This window comes from Acinonyx jubatus, chromosome A2 (assembly GCF_027475565.1).
Source record: "Acinonyx jubatus isolate Ajub_Pintada_27869175 chromosome A2, VMU_Ajub_asm_v1.0, whole genome shotgun sequence".
Lineage (NCBI taxonomy): Eukaryota > Metazoa > Chordata > Mammalia > Carnivora > Felidae > Acinonyx > Acinonyx jubatus.
The window spans coordinates 8,941,305-8,962,373 of NC_069383.1; the positions used below are offsets into that span (position 1 = coordinate 8,941,305).

At 39.1% G+C, this 21,069-nt stretch overlaps 1 protein-coding gene across 2 annotated transcripts in view; it reads right to left on the reverse strand.

Moving 5' to 3' along the window:
• CNTNAP2 (contactin associated protein 2) overlaps nt 1-21,069 on the reverse strand; it is a 1,948,817-nt gene that overhangs the window by 1,114,128 nt on the left and 813,620 nt on the right. For both annotated transcript variants that reach the window (XM_027075690.2, XM_053217934.1), the window contains one exon: nt 13,836-13,983. In XM_027075690.2, the coding sequence (XP_026931491.1) occupies nt 13,836-13,983 (148 nt within the window). The remainder of the gene's footprint in view (nt 1-13,835; nt 13,984-21,069) is intronic.

The window sequence follows — 21,069 nt, forward strand, 5'->3', positions numbered from 1 at the left end:
ACATGAAAGAAAATGTAAAATTATCCCCCGAAAAAATACACATCCTAGCTGGTCCTAGCTGAAAAAAATGGTATTAACTATGGCAAAGTACTGACCAATTGGCAACTAAAAAAAAAAAAAAGCTTGTATTTTTAAAATGTGGGAAAAAATCTGCAAAAGGCACAGATAAAAGATACAAGTGTTCAAGGGGTCATTTTTCTTGCAATATTTCTGCTGATAAGGTGATAGAGGAGTGTTTCTGTCTACAGTATATACTCCGGGGATCTACATCTAGAAGCATACTGTAATACCATGGTTATCACCCTTATCACTATAAAGTCTTAGGACATCTCAGCATGCAGGAGACACTTTCTGCACATAGCAGGCACTAAAATATAGATTAAACAAAAACTAAATTGCTTCTTACAATGTGTCTATTTTCTTTATTTTATAGTGCCTAGCAATTTAACAATCCAATTACCAAGTGACAAGTGCGATCTCCACAAGCAGTTCTCACCCAGGGGCAATGCTGTCCCCCACAGCAGACATGTTTTAACGTCTGGTGTCAATTTTTGGTGTCACTCCTGAACAAGGAGTGATGTATGACTAGCATCTAATGGGCAGAGGCCAGTGATGCTGCTGAAGACTCTACATGGAACGGGACATCCTCTTGCCCCCATGGCCAACAATGAATGTTCTGACCAATAACATCGCCATAGCCAAAGTATAAAATATGATTTGTTTTAAAACATTCTTTCATTGTAGAAAGAACAAGAATAGAGAATAAAAAAAGAACGAGTGGCACAAATTACAAAAACAGGAGATGGGGTGATTTAGAGTTATTTATGGAAGGTCATGTAAGAGATGTGGGAGACTGTCACTACACTGCATGGCTGGTGGACGGTCCAGAATGACTTTACACTGTTGGGTGACAGAAGAACAAACACAATGTATTTTCTAGTCATCCTACGATCTTGAATTCAGAAAACCTCCTTTGTACAATGGTTCTAAATTAATTTGTGTGATGTTTTCCCTTAAAAACTGCTGAAAAAAAAGCTCATCTGAAGAATGAACTGAAACCCCCTGTTCCATTCTACCCCTTGGATATGCTTCTGCACCTCTCGCTGGGGTTTGCTATGACTGAACTTGCTCTTTGATTGCGAACTTTAGTATTGGCAAATGTAATTTATTTTTTGATCAACAAAAAGCATTCCTGTAATAGATGGTCACAACTTGTCTAAATTTGGAGTAGACTTTAATCAGAGGTGCTGTTAAACCAACTGTGCTCAGAGTCAAACACTTAGAGTGAGTGACCTCAGTCATACGGTCACCTGGTCCTCGGCAGCACAGAAAACCTTGTAAAATGATTTGAGGAAAGGAATGATCTTTTAGATATAAGCACAATGCCATAGGAAAGAGGATTCTCCCCACTCACAATTATAACATTTGCATTATAAAGCAAGTATAAGAAGCCACTTGCCCAGTCTCTAAATTCCTTCTGTAGCATACATAAATACAGCTGACACAGCAACTTTAAAATAGTACAAAACCCCTAAATATCTGATAAATAGTAGGTTGACAGCAGGGAAGAAAAAATGTTGCAGGAGGCTTTACATGCTGTCTATTTGACTAAGGCTAGTAATTAATACAATCCATGTAGAGATATTAAGATCAGATGAGCACATCAGATTTACACAAATAAAGGTCTTAACCTAAAGCTCAATTTTACCAATAATTTCAAGAACCATCCATCACAAGGCTGTGTGGGATGAAGCCTAAAATTAAGGCCCAGTATTATGTGTACTCTGACATCTGAGAAAAGTCCAGAGTGTCTCCAATGTTCTGACTGCAAGTTCCCCCTACAACTAACTATGCTCCTGGGGAAAAGGTCCCCTAGCCAAAACCTTCCCTTATTCTCAGGATCAGGCATAATTTCCGCTTATTCTTGAACATTTAGGTCGTGAAACACCTCCCTTCAACACCTCAGTGATCACCTAGCTCATGAGTTATTTTCCAGGGAGTTATGTTCATAAATCCGGAGAAGCTAAGTGTGTTTAGTTTGCCATAAACATCCTGAAACAGGTTCGTAACAGGAATGCTCAACACATTCCACTGATAAGAGCTTTCCTCCTAGAAAAGTTAATTATTTGGGAGTGCAGGGGGCACATTTATCAGAACATTAACAAAGAGATTGGTCCAAGGGACCTGCCTCCTTCCCTAGGATCATTCTCTCATTAACTGGAAGTGAAATGGAACAGAGGGCAGGGGTAGGCTCTTCAACTCCTCTCCATCCACCAAAATGAGCATGAAAGACTAAAAAAGACGAATACGACACTATTTGGAGCTTAAGAAAATATTACATATATATATTCCAATGAGAACCGGAGTCTAAAAAAATTGTGATAATTTTTTCAAGTCTAGGTATAAAAAATCTGATACTAGTCTAAAAGGAATAAAGTTATTAAATGTTTTAAAATGAGTGATATTTACTTTTTAAAAAATATACCCAAATAATTTGCATTGCTAGAAGGTTTAAGTCAGCATACTAAATGATTATTTTATTATATTGTTACTTTTAATTTATGAGGGTGATAACTGCCGTCTTAAATATTTGCTTTTTTCTCCCTAGCTAAGCTAATTTAAATAGGTGATAATTAAGACTAACAACTCAAGAGTAAAAGCTAATAAAAGAATCTCTTAGTGTATATTTGCAGTATTTTAAATTTTACTTCTTTCCTCACATTACTCAGGAATTATAAGTGAAACACTGATGGACTATATAACTGTAATTTTAACTTGCATATTCTTTGCAAGTATGGATTAACATATACGTAAATGGTAGTTAAAATATCTCTGGAGCTGACGTTCCTGGAGGAAACACACCGAGGTTGAAAAACTTTCTGTACCAAAATGCGAGAAAGCTTGAGCTGTGTTATTTGCAAGCTGTCCTCAAATGAGTGTGTTATGATGACCAGTCCTTTAAATTCCCCTGTTGGACATGTGGGATGTACAAAAGTGTTGATATTTTTCTTGCTGAATATCTCCTCCTATATGTTCTTCTAGTGAAAACTGTGGGCCAATTTTTATAGTCTTTAGAAACTACAAAATAATATTTTCTGTAGGCCATGACTATGACTATAGAAAGTCCTTGTGGATGGAGAAGAAAAGAATTAGCCAGAAGAGAGAGGTATCAAATGACAGGAAAGGAGCAATGCTTCAGATTTTTATGCAGGTAAAATTTGTAGGTATGCAATTAACTCACTTATGCAACTCACATAACCCTGTGGATTTTGGTTTCTTCATTAGTAAAATAAGGGATTGGGCTGGGAGGTCTCTTGGGAACTTTTTAAAGTTCTTGTGCAGTATACATGTGACTCTTTGTATTAATCAAAATACCTTATTTGTAAACCATGCTGAAGCGTGGTTATTTTTATTTTCTTCTAATCTTCAACCAGTTATCATAATATGTGTACGCTTTGGTTTAAATATGTATTTTTCTTGGAAAATTATTTTATGAAGAGAATTCTCAACTAATATTCACAATGAAAAATAAATCCACTCTTTTTCCACAGTTGAAGTATACTGTTACTCCTAATTCAGAACTGCAAACAGGTACGATTATATGTTATTCTCTGTCAATAATTTTGGTTTACTTTAAATCAACACTGTTGATTTTATATGTGAGCTTTGAAAATTCTTGAGAGTATTTTAAATTTATATTTTTGTAGTAAGCAATACAATGTAAAGCTAACTCTAAATCAATGACTAAGTAAATATTTCTCCAAAATATGAACCAGCAGTCACGTGTGACTGTCTTGTATCTAAGGAGAAACTTACTTACACTTGCCATGTTTTCTCATTGAATAGACTTTTAGAAAGTAACTACCTCCCAAGTAAAAGAAACTATACTGAAAAGAAACAACCAAATGCTGATCGCATGCATCTCCACCGACATGAAAAATGAGAACGCGATTCTTTGTTTTTCATGCCATACATTTCCGTTCAACGCAAATGTCACCCTCAAATTCCAATCCAGGAATGAGACCCACCGAGTATTTATCAGACTATTTATTATATAAAATGGTAATTTATTATCTTTAATACCTATACCTCTGAATTTACATTGCTCAGTAAGTAAAAACCATAACACAAATGATCTCAAAAATATTTTCCACCTGCTACAGTAAGCATCAGTCACTGCATTATCACCAGGAAGTGAGACCCAATTAGATACAGAGGGATTACCTTTCTGTTACAAAGCATTCCAATTCCAGTTTGAAATGCAAACTACTTTTCAAAGAACTAAAGAATACACGTGCTTGAATCTAAGTTCCATTTTTCTTAATGGCAAGAACACATATCAAAGTTATTTTTTGTCTACCTGAATACACATTTAGGAACACAGCATGTCCTGCATACATAACATACTACCGTGGCAATTATAATTATCTCTTTACCCTGTGTAACTTGACTTTGATAGCTGTTGAATCTATTTTTACACTGATTTGTTTTTATTTTCACATGAATCTGGATATAAAGTTCAAATTAACTAATAAGAGTGGGGTATTTTTTCTCTGATGATAAGCAATTTATGTATTTATAATTTACGAAGGAGCCTCATGAAATTGTGGTTTAAAATAATCTTAACTAGAAATAACACAAGGTCTCAAAACTTTTAAATTAGAAAAAGAGATACTAAGGGGTGCCTGGATGACTCAGTCAGTTGAGCGTCTGACTCTTGATTTCGGCTTGGGTCGTGATCTCGTGGTTCATGACATTAAGCCCTGTGTTGGGCTCTGCGTGGACAGCATGGAGCCTTCTTGGGATCCTCTGTCTCTGCCCCTCCCCTGCTCACACACTCTCTCTCTCTCTCTCTCAAAATAAATAAATAAACGTTTAAAAAAAAAAAGAAAAACAAATACTAAATCCTTTGTTTTATTTGACCCTTTGGAACATTTATGAATACAGCGCCATTCAACAGGATACAACAGGATCATACCCTGCTCAACTAATCTATCCAGCATCAAAGAATAATCAATTTTCACTGGGGGAGTAAGTTAGGTCTGCATCATTTACATCTGATAATAGTTCAGTTCAGCAAACATGACTTGTGTAGAGTCTGCTAATGGACAAGATGCCAATAATGAATAAGGTAACAGTGTCTGGCCTCTCCCCCAGTACCTCATAGTCTGCTATATTTTAGAATGCTTTGATAAATATTTCATTGGAGATATTCACATAGTATAATGTGAGCAAAAAAAAACTACGATTCACTCTGGAAATTCAGAGAAATCTTCTTGTTTTTAGTATTTATACTTATTTTTGAGAAAGAGCATGTGAGCGAGCAGGGGAGGGGCAGAGAGAGAGGGAGAGGATCCCAAGCAGGATCCATGCCATCAGCCCAGAGCCTGATGTGGGCCTCAAACTCACAAACCGTGAGATCACAACCTGAGCCGAAATCAAGAGTTGGATGCTTAACCAACTGAGCCACCCATGTGCCCCCAGAGAAGTCTTCTTGTTGAAAATTGCATCTCAACTAAATCCTGCAAGATAAGAAAGTGAGGAGGTGATGGGGTGCCTGGGTGGCTCAGTCGGTTGAGCATCTGACTTTGGCTCAGGCCATGATCCCACTGTCCACGAGTTTGAGCCCCATGTAAGGCTCTGTGCTGACAGCTCAGAGCCTGGAGCCTCCCTCAGATTCTGTGTCTCCCTCTGTCTCTGTCTCTTTCCCACTCACGCGTTCTCTCTCTCAAAAATAAAATAAAAACATTAAAAAAAAATAAACTGAGGAGGTGAAGAATGGAGAGGGCTTTGCAGTCAGAGACGACATGTTGGAAGAAAGCAGGTTAAAGAAACAGGGCATGTGGTAGGAAACAGGAATAGTCTGTATTACTGGGGCATGAATTACAACACAGAGGGAGATAAGGCTGCAGAGGTACTAGGAAGCGCACTGTACTTCAAGCTAACACCTTGGACTTTATAGGCAATGGAGCATCATTAAAGTGTTTCAACCACAGGTGTGATACGGTCAGATTTGCATTTCAGATTTAAAATTAGCAAAATCTCAACAAACAGAATTCAATAAATGCTAATGGGATTGATGAGTCTGTGTCACAATTTATTGATCCCCAAGCAACATAAAAAATATTTTATTCTGTGTGTGTGTGTGTGTGTGTGTGTACGTGTGTGTGTATGTGTGTGTGAAGAACACAAAATACAAGTAACTGAGGCCCTTTTATATTATGCAAAATCAAATATTTAATTTAAATAGGAAAACATGAGTAGACTTCCAGAACTGCTTATTTATTTCTCTGCTGAGCTAAACTGATCTGGATAGAAACTGTTACCAATTTTAATGAATACACATGTTCTCCCAAAATTCATATCCACCCAAAAACTCAAAACATGGTCTTTATTTGGAAATAGGGTCTTTGCAGATATAATTAGCTACTTTAAGATTACGTCATACTGATTCAGGTGGATGTTAAATCCAATGAGTGGTGTCCTTACACGAGGGCCATGTGAAGGTCCAAAGACACTGACACACAGGGAGGAACACTATTTCAAAGTGGAGGCAGACACTGGAATGATGCACCACCGGGTCAAGGAGCACCGAGGATTCCCAGCAACCACCACAACTTGGAGATGCATGAGACGGTTTCTCCCCTTGAGCCTGCCCTCAGACGGAGTCACCTCTGCTAACACCTTGATGTCCAACTTCTGCCCTCCAGATCTGTGACAGAAGTAAGCCCAGCTGTCTTACACCACGATTTGTGGATCTAGGCAACTGACGCGCATGCACGTGACAGCACCTCTGGCCTGGGCAGCATGGGAACTGGGAGAGTCAGCTGCGGTCCCTGTAAGGGGATGACCTCATTTGCCCAGCAGGAGAAGGACAAAACACTGTCCGTCTCTTTGGATTTGGCTTCTCTTACCCCTTTCTCCTGCTTTTTCTGGTGCTTACTTTCCACCATGATTTGCACTGGGCGATATATCTAGGCTTTATGAATGATTCATCGAAAGTGAAGGCATATATAAAAATTAGTTTAGCTGTGTATGTCTCTTGGCTTCCCAAGGCACTGACCTCACTCTTAGGAAGACTGGTCAAAAGCTAATACAGGATTTGTCACCAAAAATGTTCACTGCTTCAATCAGTACGCTGTGTGGGGCTCTTGTAAAACAAATGTTTGAGCACTGCAGCCATAAATGGTTTTTAAAAATTGTGAGAGTGAGACTTCTCCCTTCTGCTTCATGTGGTCCCTCTGGTACAGAGCAAGATGAGCATCGGTGTGTTGGGAGAAGGCTTACTCAGTGAGAAGACGTGGGGAATATTACTCCGTTTTAAAAATAACAGCATGCACTTGTTTCAACTAAACTTGAGGGAAAACTGAATGGAGAGGGAGCAGAATAATTTCCAAGAAGTTTAGAGTCATTGAAGTTGGAACTCATATTACCCTCAAGACAAGTCAGGAAACAAAACCTCAGCAGAAGCCCTAAAGGCTTCAAAGTAGTGGCCTGGAACTAAAACCTTGTCCACCTGGAGCAGAGTGATCGTTTTACTTGCTACCCTGAGAAATGTCTAATTTCTCAGATGACAAAGTGATCACGGAGGAAGTGCACTGGGGGACGATGACAGGCACAGGGGGGAGTACAGTGGGTGCCCTCCAACAGAAACAGTGCTCATACCGAGATTTCTCCCTCTCTAGTTCTGTTGGCAAACTTTGAGATACAGGAAGCATAACCCCATTCCTTAACCTGGAACTTTAAGACAGACCTCAGATAAATCCTCTAAGGAGTTGCTAGAAAGATGAGAGAATGCATTTCTCTCCCACAGGAGCGATCAAAGCCTAGTTTTTCCAGCATACACAGTTCTGCTACACTTAATGGGGAAAAACGGAAGGGTGTATCTGACTGACATTTCCACCCTCAAAGATCCGTTATTCTTTTTCTCATTGAAAACCCAAAGTTTTTAAGAGTCTCTTATGCTTTGGCTCTCTCCCTCTCTAACCTCTTTTTTTTTTCTTCCCCTCCCCCATGGACTAGAGTCAACAAGTTATATTTTAAAATTCTTCAGGACTGTGTGATTGGTGCCTGCCTTACAGTATTGTGTAATTTGGTGCCCACCATTTCCAACTGCCACCCTTTGCAACCCAATTGGTCGATACAGCCTTTATAAGACATTCCCAAAGCTTGTTCAGGGCCAGACTTTTGGGACCTGTTGTATTTCCCTGTCTGGCCTGGCCGTAATAAACTTGTTTTGATCCTGAAAAAAAAAAAAAAAAAAAGAAAACCCAAAGTTGTTGACACATAGTTCCCTAAGCTTAATATCTTTATATATATATATATATATATATATATATATATACATATATATATATATATACGTGTGTATATATATATATATAGAAGGCCATCTTTTTTTTAAACATTTTTTCAATGTTTATTTATTTTTGAGAGAGAGACAGAAACAGAGCGTGAGCAGGAGAGGGGCGGAGGGAGACAGAGACACAGACTCTGAAGCAGGCTCCAGGCTTCAAGCTGTCGGCCCAGAGCCCGATGCGGGGCTCAAACTCAGGAATGTTGAGATCATGACCTGAGCTGAAGTCGGACGCTTAACCGACTGAGCCACCCAGGCGCCCCTAGAAGGCCATCTTCTAAAGGCCCACACTGGCCTGAATTCCACTACAGGTAAATTTAAATCATAATACCTTTGGGAAAGCTCTCCATCACAAATAGGTTTAACACATATTTTTATTATAAACATGTATTTTTCTTGGAAAAGAGATAAATACAATATGCATTCTTCAAAAATAGACAAAAAATTCTCTGATCTGGACATTAGGTTGGAAAATGGCCCAGTTAGGGATCTGGTGAGGGAAATGACTAGTCACCAACTTTCTGACAATAAAGACAGCTTCCAGGGTGATTAAATCGATGTTTTCCAAACTAAGGGAAAAATTAGACAATGACATTTAAAAATGAATGTTACCGATACTTTAAACTATAAAAGGACTTGAAAGAAAATAATAACATACGGATGTTTTGGTTCTTCTAATCTATACCACCCAATATAGTAGCCAGCAGTCACACTATTTAAATTCAAATTCAAATGAATTAAAATTAAATACAATTTAACATGTAGTTTCTCAGTTGTCTGAGCTACCTTTCAAGTGCTCAACAGGAAAACTTGAGCAGTGGCCTCCAGCAGGTCAAGGACATTTCTGTCCTTGCCTGAGTTCTCCTGAAGAGCATTACTCTAGAACTATTTTCATACCTTTTTCCCCCCTATACTGGTATTGACGCTGGTACAGTTTCCTGCCCCTGTTGTAACAGGAGCGTTATAGGAGGCTAGGAGTCCCAAATCAGTTTCACTGGATTCCAGTCAGTGTGTCAGCAAGACCTGAATTCCACCAGAGGCTCCAGGGGCGTATCCGCTCCTGTCCTTTTCCAGCTTTTGGTGGCTTCTGACATCCCTTGACTTACAACCATATCACTGGATCTCTGCCTCTGCGGCCACAATGCAGCCATTTTCCTATCTGTGCATTCTCCCTCTGTCCACCTGTCATGAGGACAGAACCCACTGCCTTAGAACCCACCTGGATAACGCAGGGCAATCTCCCCTCGTCTCAAGAATTAACTTAATCATATCTACAAACACAATATAACATTATAGTTCCAGGGATGAGTAACTCATATCTCTGGGGCCATTATCCAATTTACTTCAACCTACTACAGTGGTATGTTTAAACTTCTATTTTACTTTATTTTATGCTGCCGATTCGTCATTTACTCCACTGGCATCTATTGGTGGTAACGTTAGTACATTTTCCTAAAGTGGCAGACCCCTCTCCCTCCCCTGCCACAGAGGGACGTAACACTGGAAAAATCTAGCTTCCTCTTTAGCTTCAGGTATTTTTCCCCCTTCCCATCTTGTGATTTCCAGAGCCCTCAACAGATGGAAAAGCCCATAACAGCACTAGCACACGACTTTACAGATCCACTTGCGATGAGTATAGTACATGCCCTCATGTTTTAGGCCACACCCAGGTCAGCGCACTATTTACCTTTGGGCAAGCTGCATTTGCCCTTACTTTGAGTTCTAAAGTAACCCCACTGATGGTGTTGGTTTTAAAATAATTAATTTTATGGGGCTCCTGGGTGGCCCAGTGGGAAAAGCGTCCGACTTCAGCTCAGGTCACGATCTTGCAGTCTGTGAGTTCAAGCCCTGCGTCAGGCTCTGTGCTGACAGCTCAGAGACTGGAGCCTGCTTTGGACTCTGTGTCTCCCCCTCTCTCTGCCCATCCCATGCTCATGCTCTGTCTGTCTCTGTCTCTCAATGATAAATAAATGTTAAAAAACATGTAAATGATTAATTTTAGGGGTGCCTGGGTGGTTCAGTTGGTTGAATGTCTGACCTCAGCTCAGGCCATGATCTCTCAGTTCATGGGTCCAAGCCCCATATCAGGCTCTGTGTTGGCAGCACAGAGCCTGCTTGGGATTCTCTCTACCTGCCCCCACATTCGTGCTCTCTCTTTCTTTCTCAAAATAAATAAACTTGGAATGGAATGGAATGGAATGGAATGGAATGGAATGGAATGGAATGGAATGGAATGGAACGGAACAATTATTTGTAAAGAAAACCATTTCAATTTTTTTTAGATATTTAGATACATTTCTACAGACTGTAACAAGAATGAAATTTTAAAAAGACAGCTGGCTGTAAAAACTACTCAGAACAATGAGAAGATAAATCAATAAGAAGAAACCCAATAGAAACATGGGCAAAATTCTCCAATAAACACTTCAAAAAGAGGGCCTATAGATGACCAACAGGCATAACCTCTTTAAAAACCAGGCAAGTGTTCCCTAAAACCACAATGAGATAAAATAACACCCACCAGAATGGCTAAGACTTTCAAATCAATAAAAAGTGCAGGAATTTGTGAAGCAACAGCAACACTAGGACATCGGCCGTGGAAGTCTGAACTGATACAACCGCTTCAGGAAAAAATTTGTCCTGATTGACACAAGTTAAAGCATACAGATATCCTAACTTAGCATTACCTATTCCTAAGTCGACACCCATGAGGAATGTTTACAGCAATCTGACCCAAATGGCCAAAAACTGGAAACAATTCATATGTTCATCAACATAAAATGAGTAAGTGTAGAATGTTCACACACTAGAGTAACAGTACTAATGAATATCAACAAATCCCTCACATGACAGCGTGGCTAATTCTCACAATTACTGTTTTGAACAAAGTAAGTCAGGTGAGAAATAATGTGTACTTTAGGGTTCCATTTGGCTCAGCTGGTTGAGCGTCTGACTCTTGGTTTCAGCTCAGGTCATCATCTCACAGTTCGTGGGTTTGAGCCCCGAGACAGGTTCTGTGCTGACAGCACGAAGCCTGCTTGGGATTCTCTCTCTCCCCCTCTCTCTGCCCCTCACCAGCTTGCGCGCGCTCACTCGCGCTCGCTCTCCCTCCCTCTCTCTCTCTCAAAATAAATACACAAACTTAAAAAAACAGCAGTAACCACAGGGGGCCTGATGGGTGCTTGTGGGGTATCCATTCAATGCTTTCATTGACTTGATGATGGCGGCCCAGGTGTTCATTTTGTCGGAATTACCAGGTGGGAAAGAGGCAGCGGTAGTGAGCCCTGGCACCACACGCACCACACCAGCCGGTTTTCCGCTCAGCTCTGTCATGCTGGCTTAAGTGACCTTTCACCTCCGCTATTCTTACCCCAAACACTATTCCTACACTAACTGTTCCCCTTTGTCTCTCATACCACGTTTTCCTTACTCACTGTTGTATTACTAACATTCAGCACATTTCATGACACATAAAAAGTGCTCAATAAATAATTATTAATAAAATAAATTACACACATCATGGTTCCCGTGAAGAGTGTTACATATTTTTCATTTACCAAAAGCTGACCATGCTGCTTAGAAAATCCGTCGTGTAGAGAAAAATTTCTCATTTTGTTGTGGCTTTCCCGATGTGCTGACTGTTAGAAAATGTGTGAATACAGGGTTCTGTGTCCATAATACCCAGACACACAAATAAAAAACCCAAATTTATGTTAGGGCTCATTTTAGCTCCTCCTGGCAGGTTAAATCTTCCTCCTGAAGAGCCACATTCTCCTGAAGAACTAAATCCGCATGTCTCTCCATTCATTGTGTTTGCTATGCTGAAGTGATGACCAAATAAAATAAACAAGTAGGGAATTTTTTCAATGATCTCCATGGCCCCTGTGCAGCAACCAGTTCAGTTTGCACATAATGATGTTGCCCCTGAATAAATAAATAGGATTTGGTCATCACCACGGCTACCATTTTCACCAATCTCTGCAACTAATTCTTACAGAGGTAAAGGCTTTATGTGTATTTTATTATAAACTACCAAATGTTGGTTAATTTCAAAAAGCCTGCCCAAGAAGACACCTGCCGTCTTCTGGTGACAGTGAGCTTTTATTTTTCTGGATCGATAGGCAGGGGTAGGAGAGTCCAACAGGAGACTCCTTGCATGAGGCTAATATCCCAATTCCCCATTCCATCCCTATCCAGCATTCCTCTTCCCCCAGCAGTAAGAGGGGAAAAACAACTTCCTAGGAGGCGGAAATATTTCACCAGAGAATTCATATTTTAAAGCCAGTATTTGCAAATCATGTATTTGCAGACTGCACTCACTAGCTAGTGGCCTCAAAACAGCTCAAACGATCTTTAAAGTAATTCTGTGTTGGCCACGCCTTCATAGAAGCAAATAAGCAAAGATAAATCTTCTGTGATGAACCCAGCATCAACCTCGGTCCCAAAGAAGCTCCACAGATCAAGTTTCAAAGAAACAAAAGTCACAGTGAGGAAGATGAGGAAGCCCGAAGATAGGGAGAGGCAGGTAAGAAGGCTATCGGAGAAGAAAGAAATGAAGGAGGAGGAGGAGGAGGAGGAAATCAGCAAAATGAGTAAAAGAGAGACAACAGAACCACAATCCCCAAAATCCACATATTATAATCACTAGATCTATCCATCTATCTATATTTATATAATGTGTGTGTATACACACACACACACACACACACACACACACGTATATGCATTTACAAAATATAAATAAAAACTTTAAAATATTTACAAAATACAAAAAAAGTTCAAAACATAATTAAAGGACAAGTATTGTTTTAGGTGACTGAGTCAATTTTTATTTTTTTAAGCATTTATTTAAACATTTTGTGTTTAATTAAAATTTTATTTAAATGTTTATTTAAACATTATTAAAACATTAATGTTTGCTGAAACATTAAAGAAATTTTTTTTGACCTGCGTCAAAATCAAGAGTTGGACGCTTAACTGACTGAGCCACCCAGGCGTCCCCAAGTCAACTTTTAAATGAAGCAAATAAAACTTATAGATATGTAAAATATCAGTGACATTAAAACTTACTGGTTAGCTTTAAAATAGTAAAAGGTGTAACCGAAGGCAAGTGGCAGGACGTCCTCCAGAATGTATCCAAAATCCATCGCAAATTATCAAAATGATGGATAATACTGCAAGTTTCTGCTTCTTAAATATTTCATAAGACTCTGGGCAACTTAATTAATAAGCTTTGCCATTTAGTCTACTAAACAAAAATCAATTCCCGAATCCTTTGTTTAAGGTATTTTTTATATGCCTGTTTGTGTAAAAATGTAAAGATCTATTTTAACATACAAATAACCTTGCATATTATTCATATACAAAACGAGGGAGTTTACCATCAGAGAAAGCAAGTCATGTGAAAGAATCAAAAATAAACAAATTACTAAGTCAATGAAGATGACAAAATCAACTGCGAATTCCAAAAGGTACTCACAGTAAGAACAGCCATAGACCTCAACTCTGAGCCCAATGCGGCCTTCTCCGTTCCAGTCCAGAGGCACTATGCGCACATAGCGGGCAATGACCACGTGCTGCAAATCATGCCGTACCACGCCGTCAGAATTGATGTTCCCAGGAAATGCCTGGAAAAAAGGAAAGGGGTTAAAAAAAAGGAAGGGAAAACATACTCTGGAAACAACCACGTTTTCTGTGCGCTAAAATAAACTTACATTTTCTTATCCAACGGCAGGATTTTATATTTTCTACGATCGCCAATTTGAAAAAACTACTATACCCCCTTAATTTGAAAACAAGTCCGGTTTTAAATGGGAAGTAGGCCAAAATTTCCACGGGCCGTTTCAAAGGAGAAAATACACATGTATGAGAAGAATGAAACACTATACGGTACCCAATGCAGTATCCAGTAAACATTTAAATTATGAGTGCTATTAGTGTGCATTTCATTGCAAACTATTTTTCAGACTCCAACCATATTTCTTGCTTTCTAAAAATCTTCTCTGCATTACCTTCCTGTGGCACCATTAGAAATGTGAAAATTTTCTCAATATCAGTTATATAAAAAGAACAGCTGAACATGCCATGCAAGTGGCCACGGTTTTCTACCTTTTATTGGCATAAACACATTAATAGATTTACAAGTTGCTCAGAAATGTGTTCATTCCAATTTTCCTCATTTACAGAGGATTCTATCAAAAAAGTGATTTCCCGGGGCACCTGGGTGGCTCAGTTGGTTAAGCATCTGACGCTTGGTTTCAGCTCAGGTCATGGTCTCACATTTTGTGAGCTCGAGCCCCCTTCGGGCTCCATGCTGACAGTGCAGAGCCTGCTTGCCATTCTTTTTCTGTCCCTCCCCCAATCGCTCTCTCCGTCCTTCTTGAAATGGATAAAGATAAAAATATTAAAAAAAAACAACCTCTATTCCACAGTAATTATAGAGAAGATAATACAGGGAACACAAGATGTCTGGAGCCATAGACACTACACTCAAAATGATCACAATCTAATGATAGGGAAAACATCAACTTATAAAATTATAATTCAAGGAAGATTTAAAGCAAGAGACCATCATAATTTAGAAGACGTAAGTCAAATAAATGAGAAATAGATGTTTGTGCCATTTCAAATATCAGGTGTTTTAATTTCATACATATAATCTAGTTGTCCCTATATACTGAGTTTTTGTAATGGTGCATGCCGCATGACATCCTCTTTTATATTTGTTTATATGATCTCTTAAACACTGAAATAAAAATTTTAAATACAAAACTTCCCTTTTTTAATCACAAAAAATTACAACATAAGTACCATATTACATTACTAATCTATTGTACTTAGACCTGAGGTTTTTGAATTACAAAAACAGAAATTTTACCTTTTACAAAACGATTTTGTAACAATTTTTTGCATACATAAAAGTGATAAGTAGCAAATAAAGACACGCTTTTGACAAAAAGTACATAGTGGCTTTGAAACAGGAGGTTCTGGTTTACTTTCGCACACACAGCACAACTGACTCAATTTGTAGTTACAGGGTTTGTTACCTGATCGGTACTCTTCAGTCACACTCCTGGCCTCCAAAACACAAAAAGTGCAATGCAAGACCTAGTGATGTAGGGCACATACTGAAAGATTTCTTCAGGATTTAAGCTATTTTGTCTAACATTTAGATGTCCCAACAATCTGCACGATGGGTAATATTTGGTCTAACACACACAGATGAACGCGGTGAAAACTGGATGGTCTTCAGGGATGATCTCGTGTTCTCCTGGGCTTTCCTCATCCTAGCTGTGTCTACCATTGCCTTTTCAGAATGGCCACACCTTCCCTCAAGCCTTCACTGGACATTATTTGAGCTTTATGTCAGGACTGTTAACGCTTAGGTAGGGCACCTTCTTTGTATCTTGCTGACAAAATTTGATCAAGAAATACAGTAAAGGGGTAGGTATCTATTCTCGCCCTTCTCAGCAACCTTCTTTTGAGTGACAGCATCTAGCTTTTCTCAAAAATGTTGTCTGCTGTGTACTCTTAATCCACCACAATCAGGAGGAGCGGAGGCCACACTATAGCCCAGGGTGGCCCCCAACTTTATGAGACCATTTTTTTTTAATTTTTTTTTTAAGTTATTTATTTATTTATTTATTTTTGAGACAGAGAGACACAGAGCATGAACGGGGCAGGGGCAGAGAGAGAGGGAGACACAGAATCGGAAGCAGGCTCCAGGCTCTGAGCCATCAGCCCAGAGCCCGACACGGGGCTCGAACTCACGGACCGCAAGATCGTGACCCAAGCTGAAGTCGGACGCTTAACTGACTGAGCCACCCAGCCGCCCCTATGAGACCATTTTAACATGTGTTGCAGAATGTCATTCATACATGCGTTCATTTACTGATCCCTTCACTTATTCATTTACTTAGAAAAAGGCTAAGAGCCTCGATGGACAATATATTGTTGAAATCACTGGGGTTACAGAAGTAAACAACACAGAGTTTCAGTTCTCATGGTATTTGTTATTAAAGTACATAGTGGGGCAGCAAATAAATACAGAATGAATACACACACACACACACACACACACATTCATTCGACACAAAGTTGCATTATATGTATATGTTGGTACATATTAAATTACATGCCTAGGAGAAAGAAAAGCCAGAAATGCAGATGCCCTGAGCATACTTTGCATGTTCTGGGGACAGTAAGGAAACCAGTGCTTTTGGAGCACGGTCAAGAAAGGAAGAACAGGGTAGAAGATGTTGGAGAGGTGGAGGCCAGAGCAAGGAGGGCCTGTAAGCCATGATAACGTTGTGTATTTCATTTTAAGCTTAAGGAAATCCATCGGAGGGTTTCAAGCAAAAAAGTTACACAACTTAGGGGCACCTGGGTGACTCAGCTGGTTAAGCGTCTGGCTCTTCATTTTGGCTCAGGTCATGATCTCATGGTTCATGAGTTCAAGCCCCCGCATCAGGCTCTGTGCTGTCAGCATGCAGCCTGCTTTGGATCCTGTCTCTCCCTCTCGCTGCTCCTCCTCTCCCACTCTCTCTCTCAAAAATAAACTATTTTTTTTTAAAGTTACACATCTTATAACTGTTAAGAGCATGGCCACTAACATCCCCCTCCCTGAATAAAGTGAAGTTCCCAAGAGAACAGAAGACAATAGCATAATGCAATAAATAGAATAGTAGTGGATGGAATGATCTGGTGACAAAAACTCCCAAGGACTGGGGCGGTTCAGGAAGAAGGGAGGAATGGGGGTGTGGAGGTGAGTCCTGAGAGAAGAGACAGGACGCTTACTACAATCTGGATCCCAAATGAGCCACATGGGAGAGGAGGAAACAAAACAAAACACAGAACTACTGGGAATTGGCTCTCCTTCCATAAAGGCCCTGCTGGTCATCTTGCTATTATAAAGGGATGGACGTCAGAAAAAGACAAAGCAGGCACATCTGCGGAAACAACATAACAGCCTCTAAATCCAGAACGTGCTGAAGGAAACCCCTGGGCTTTTTGATTCTTTGCCTTGTTTCCTCATTTTTTTTCTGATTTTTGTTTTTTAAGCAACTGAATAAATACCGACAAATACAAAGATATTTGAATGGAAAGATAATTAGTGAAGATTTAGATAAACTGCATTTAAGACTTCACTCTCACACTGAAAGGTCAAGAGAATTTGAGACATTTAAGACAGTGCCGTTTTACTGAAGGTGAGCTTCGCAGAGAGGGCACATTTATTATTTATGAACAAATGCGTATCCTATGGTATTTTCTTCAGTGTTCACATCATCAGTAAATTGGGATTTTTTTGCACTTCTTTTCACTTCCAAGCATATAGACATTCAAGACATTATTTTAACTGAAGTCTCAAACATGTCAAAAGAGTGCCCATGTTACCCATCACTGCCTTGATATAAAGGCATAAATATATGTGAAATGTCTCCTTTCATACAGCAGCATTTGGAAAAGTTAAGAAACATCAGAAGAGACGCAACCATTGATTTAATAAAAACAACATCTAATCCTTATGTATCACTTTAGTATTTAAAGAATCCTAGTGCATACTGCATTGTTGGGGCCACATGGAAAACTCTTCAGTTTGGGAGGGCTGCTATTTTTTCAAATCAGGAAACTCAGTCTCAGAGATGTTACTGGATGTCGAATAGCTAACAAAGTAACAATCATCACGCCCATGCTGACTTTTGTTTGAGAATCAAATTTTCAGCTGGGAATAAAGGTTTTCTATTTAGGCACAACACGTTTTATTTTTAATATTTAATACTGCATATTTGTAAATACCAAATTTAAGGTTTCATAGATAATTTTTACACCACGTTTTGGATGCACATTTGATTTCTGGCCCATTTGTTGTACAGCATCTGTGCCTCCACTGCCCTATTTCTTCAATTTTATTTCCACAAATTTTGACAAAAATTGGTATTTTCTTTTCTTATGCGTTTTCCCCAACCAGGCTCCCATTGTGGCCATCAGCAAAAACTCCTCTGCAGCTTTTAACAGAAATAATTAAGTTTGGATGACCGTGTTTACTAAAAGGAAAGAAAGGCTGGTCTGCTTTAGTACATCTTATTTCAGTGGCAGTGAGCACCCTGCCAGAGGTCTTGAAGCATTGTTTTTTCACATAATCGGACCCACATCCACTTGCAGCATTTCACATGTGAAAACATGTGAAAAGAAAGAAAACACAAGCTAAAACAGTCAGCTTATATTTACAAAACCTTTTAGAACTGGAAATCTGCATGGAAAATCGAAAAATTAAGATGAACGAAACAATATGCTTTTAAAATTCAACCTTCATTTAGACAAATGTCACACGATAATACATGTTTTGTGGATATATGAAAACGACTGACAAATTCATCACCATAAGACTGAAAAATCAACATACAGGAGCTTGTGAATTGTATGTCACGGCTATTACAGGTCCTCTACTGGCTGTGATTGGCACATAGGCTTAGCAGGGTAGGGTTTTGGGGTTTGTTTTAGTTTTGGTTTTTAACTGACCTTGCATTTATGTAACCTGTAAGGCTTTAAGCTTAGTAAAGCTAAGGGTAATACAATTTGAACCTGTGCTGCCACCTGAGTGTAACTGCCCTATTAATTATTAAAAAATACAGCCGAGGGGAGTGGGAGAATGGGGAAAACAGGTGAAGGGCACTAAGGAGGGTACTCGTGGCGATGAGCACCGGGTGATGGATGCAAGTGTTGAATTACTGTATTGTACACCTGAAACTAATATAACACTGTGTTAACTGACTGGAATTGAAATAACAACTTAAAATAAAAATACACAGCAAAGAGAATTTTTCAAAAACACATTTTGAGTTATTCAGAATGCTAATTTTATCATCTAAATATCGCTGAAGTTTTAATAACCAAAAATTTCCCACCATGTGCACTAAATATTCATTCTAGCTTCATGGCCTAAGAGAGGAAGAGGCCAATTTTTTCTGTAAAGTAACAAACAGTTAATATTTTAGGCTTAGCAGTATCTCTCCGTACCATATCCTTCTTTTTCTTCTTCTTCCTTTTTATTTTAACAACACTTAAAAAACGTAAAAACCATCAAAGCTCACAGACTTTAAAGGCACAGGGACCAGAGTTAGCCCACAGGCTATAGCTTGCCAACTGGGGTCTCAGAGAATCTTTCAAATTGATGAATCTTCCCCTCAACTCAGAAAGGATGCAAAAGTCTAAAATCATCGAAAAACTTTTCAGCCACTTGGCATTTAAAAACCAATAAAGTTTGGGAAAGCATCCTGTCATCCCTTGAAGCATATAATTTATCAGACTGGAGGAAAATATAGAAGGATTTAGAAATATGCAGTGTGTGATGCATGAACTAACACTTCCCTCAAATTCACTATTACGGGGTCTGAAGTGTAACTTATGAAGCATTTTACGAGAAGAATAAATATGTGGTCCTCACTAAAACTTCACCTTTCAAGAAACCTAAAATGAAGGATCACAAGCTTCTATAGCAAATGAGTAAGACTGTGCATCTTCCGGCAAAGGTTTTGTTTAAGACTGAAAAAATGTGTGCACCTGCCACACACAGCTATCGTGCAAGTAAGCCTCGGAGGAGATCTTAGTACTACTGACAAGTTCCCTGCATGGGAAATAATGTGAGAAAAACAACACACATGAATATTTCCTAATGTGAGAGAGATCTTATTTTCCTAAAATATAAAATATCTCTGCTGCAATCGAAACATACTGATTTTTGCTGAAGTGGATGTTCATAAACCTGTGATCACTATAATCACTTCAAGTGGAATTTTGTTTCTTGCCAGATTTTAAATTTTATTTTCCCCATGCTAACACTTTATATCAAAATATAGAAATAGATTTCCCATTTTGCAGCCTTGATGTGATTCGCCAGGCCTGGTCACACTCCGTGCTGAAGCAGGAAGAAAAGGAGACCTTTCATAAAATACTGCATCTGTCACGCTCCAGCTCTGGCTTTGTCACCTCAACTCTCTTGTCTGTACAAACTTGGCCTGCAGGACTCAGCTCAGACGGTGCTTCCTGAAGGCAAGGACATTCCCTGACCCTCCCTCCTCAATTCCCCACTGCTCTACAGGGGTCCTCATAACATCCCATACTTATTCTCTCCACTCAACTGAAATGCCTTCATTGTGTTTTTAATCAGCCACCTAAGGACATTTCAGAAGTATGTTAAGTCAGCTTTGAAGTCTGTGATCAAACCTCTGGTCCATCACTATATACCACGCCCATACACACTGGTTGGTTCAATGAGTATCCATTTACTGCCTCATTAAACGAATGAATAAAAAGCATTTCCTAACCCTCACCTGTTTCTATTTCGTAGGTCTTGTTATTTTTGGATGTACCAAAAGCCAGTTCAGTAACCACCCAGAGTAAATTAACCACATTTGATAATATCCTAGAGAGAAAAAACAAAAACCAAAACAAAAAAACCCTAGTCTGATTGAAGACCCTAGGCTAATCAATAAAATTTTCCCAGAGCCATAGGGACATCATTATAAGTATGTAAAGTGGAAATCACAGAGATCATGCAGAAAAAGGAAAACGATCAGGCAAAAATTATGTCAAAATCAGGGGATAAATGCTAGGAGAAAAGTGAAACTACACACGCACATATACACACATACACACACACATCAAATCTCAGATGTTCACATGGATAATCCACTCGAACTCTGCTAAAAACATAC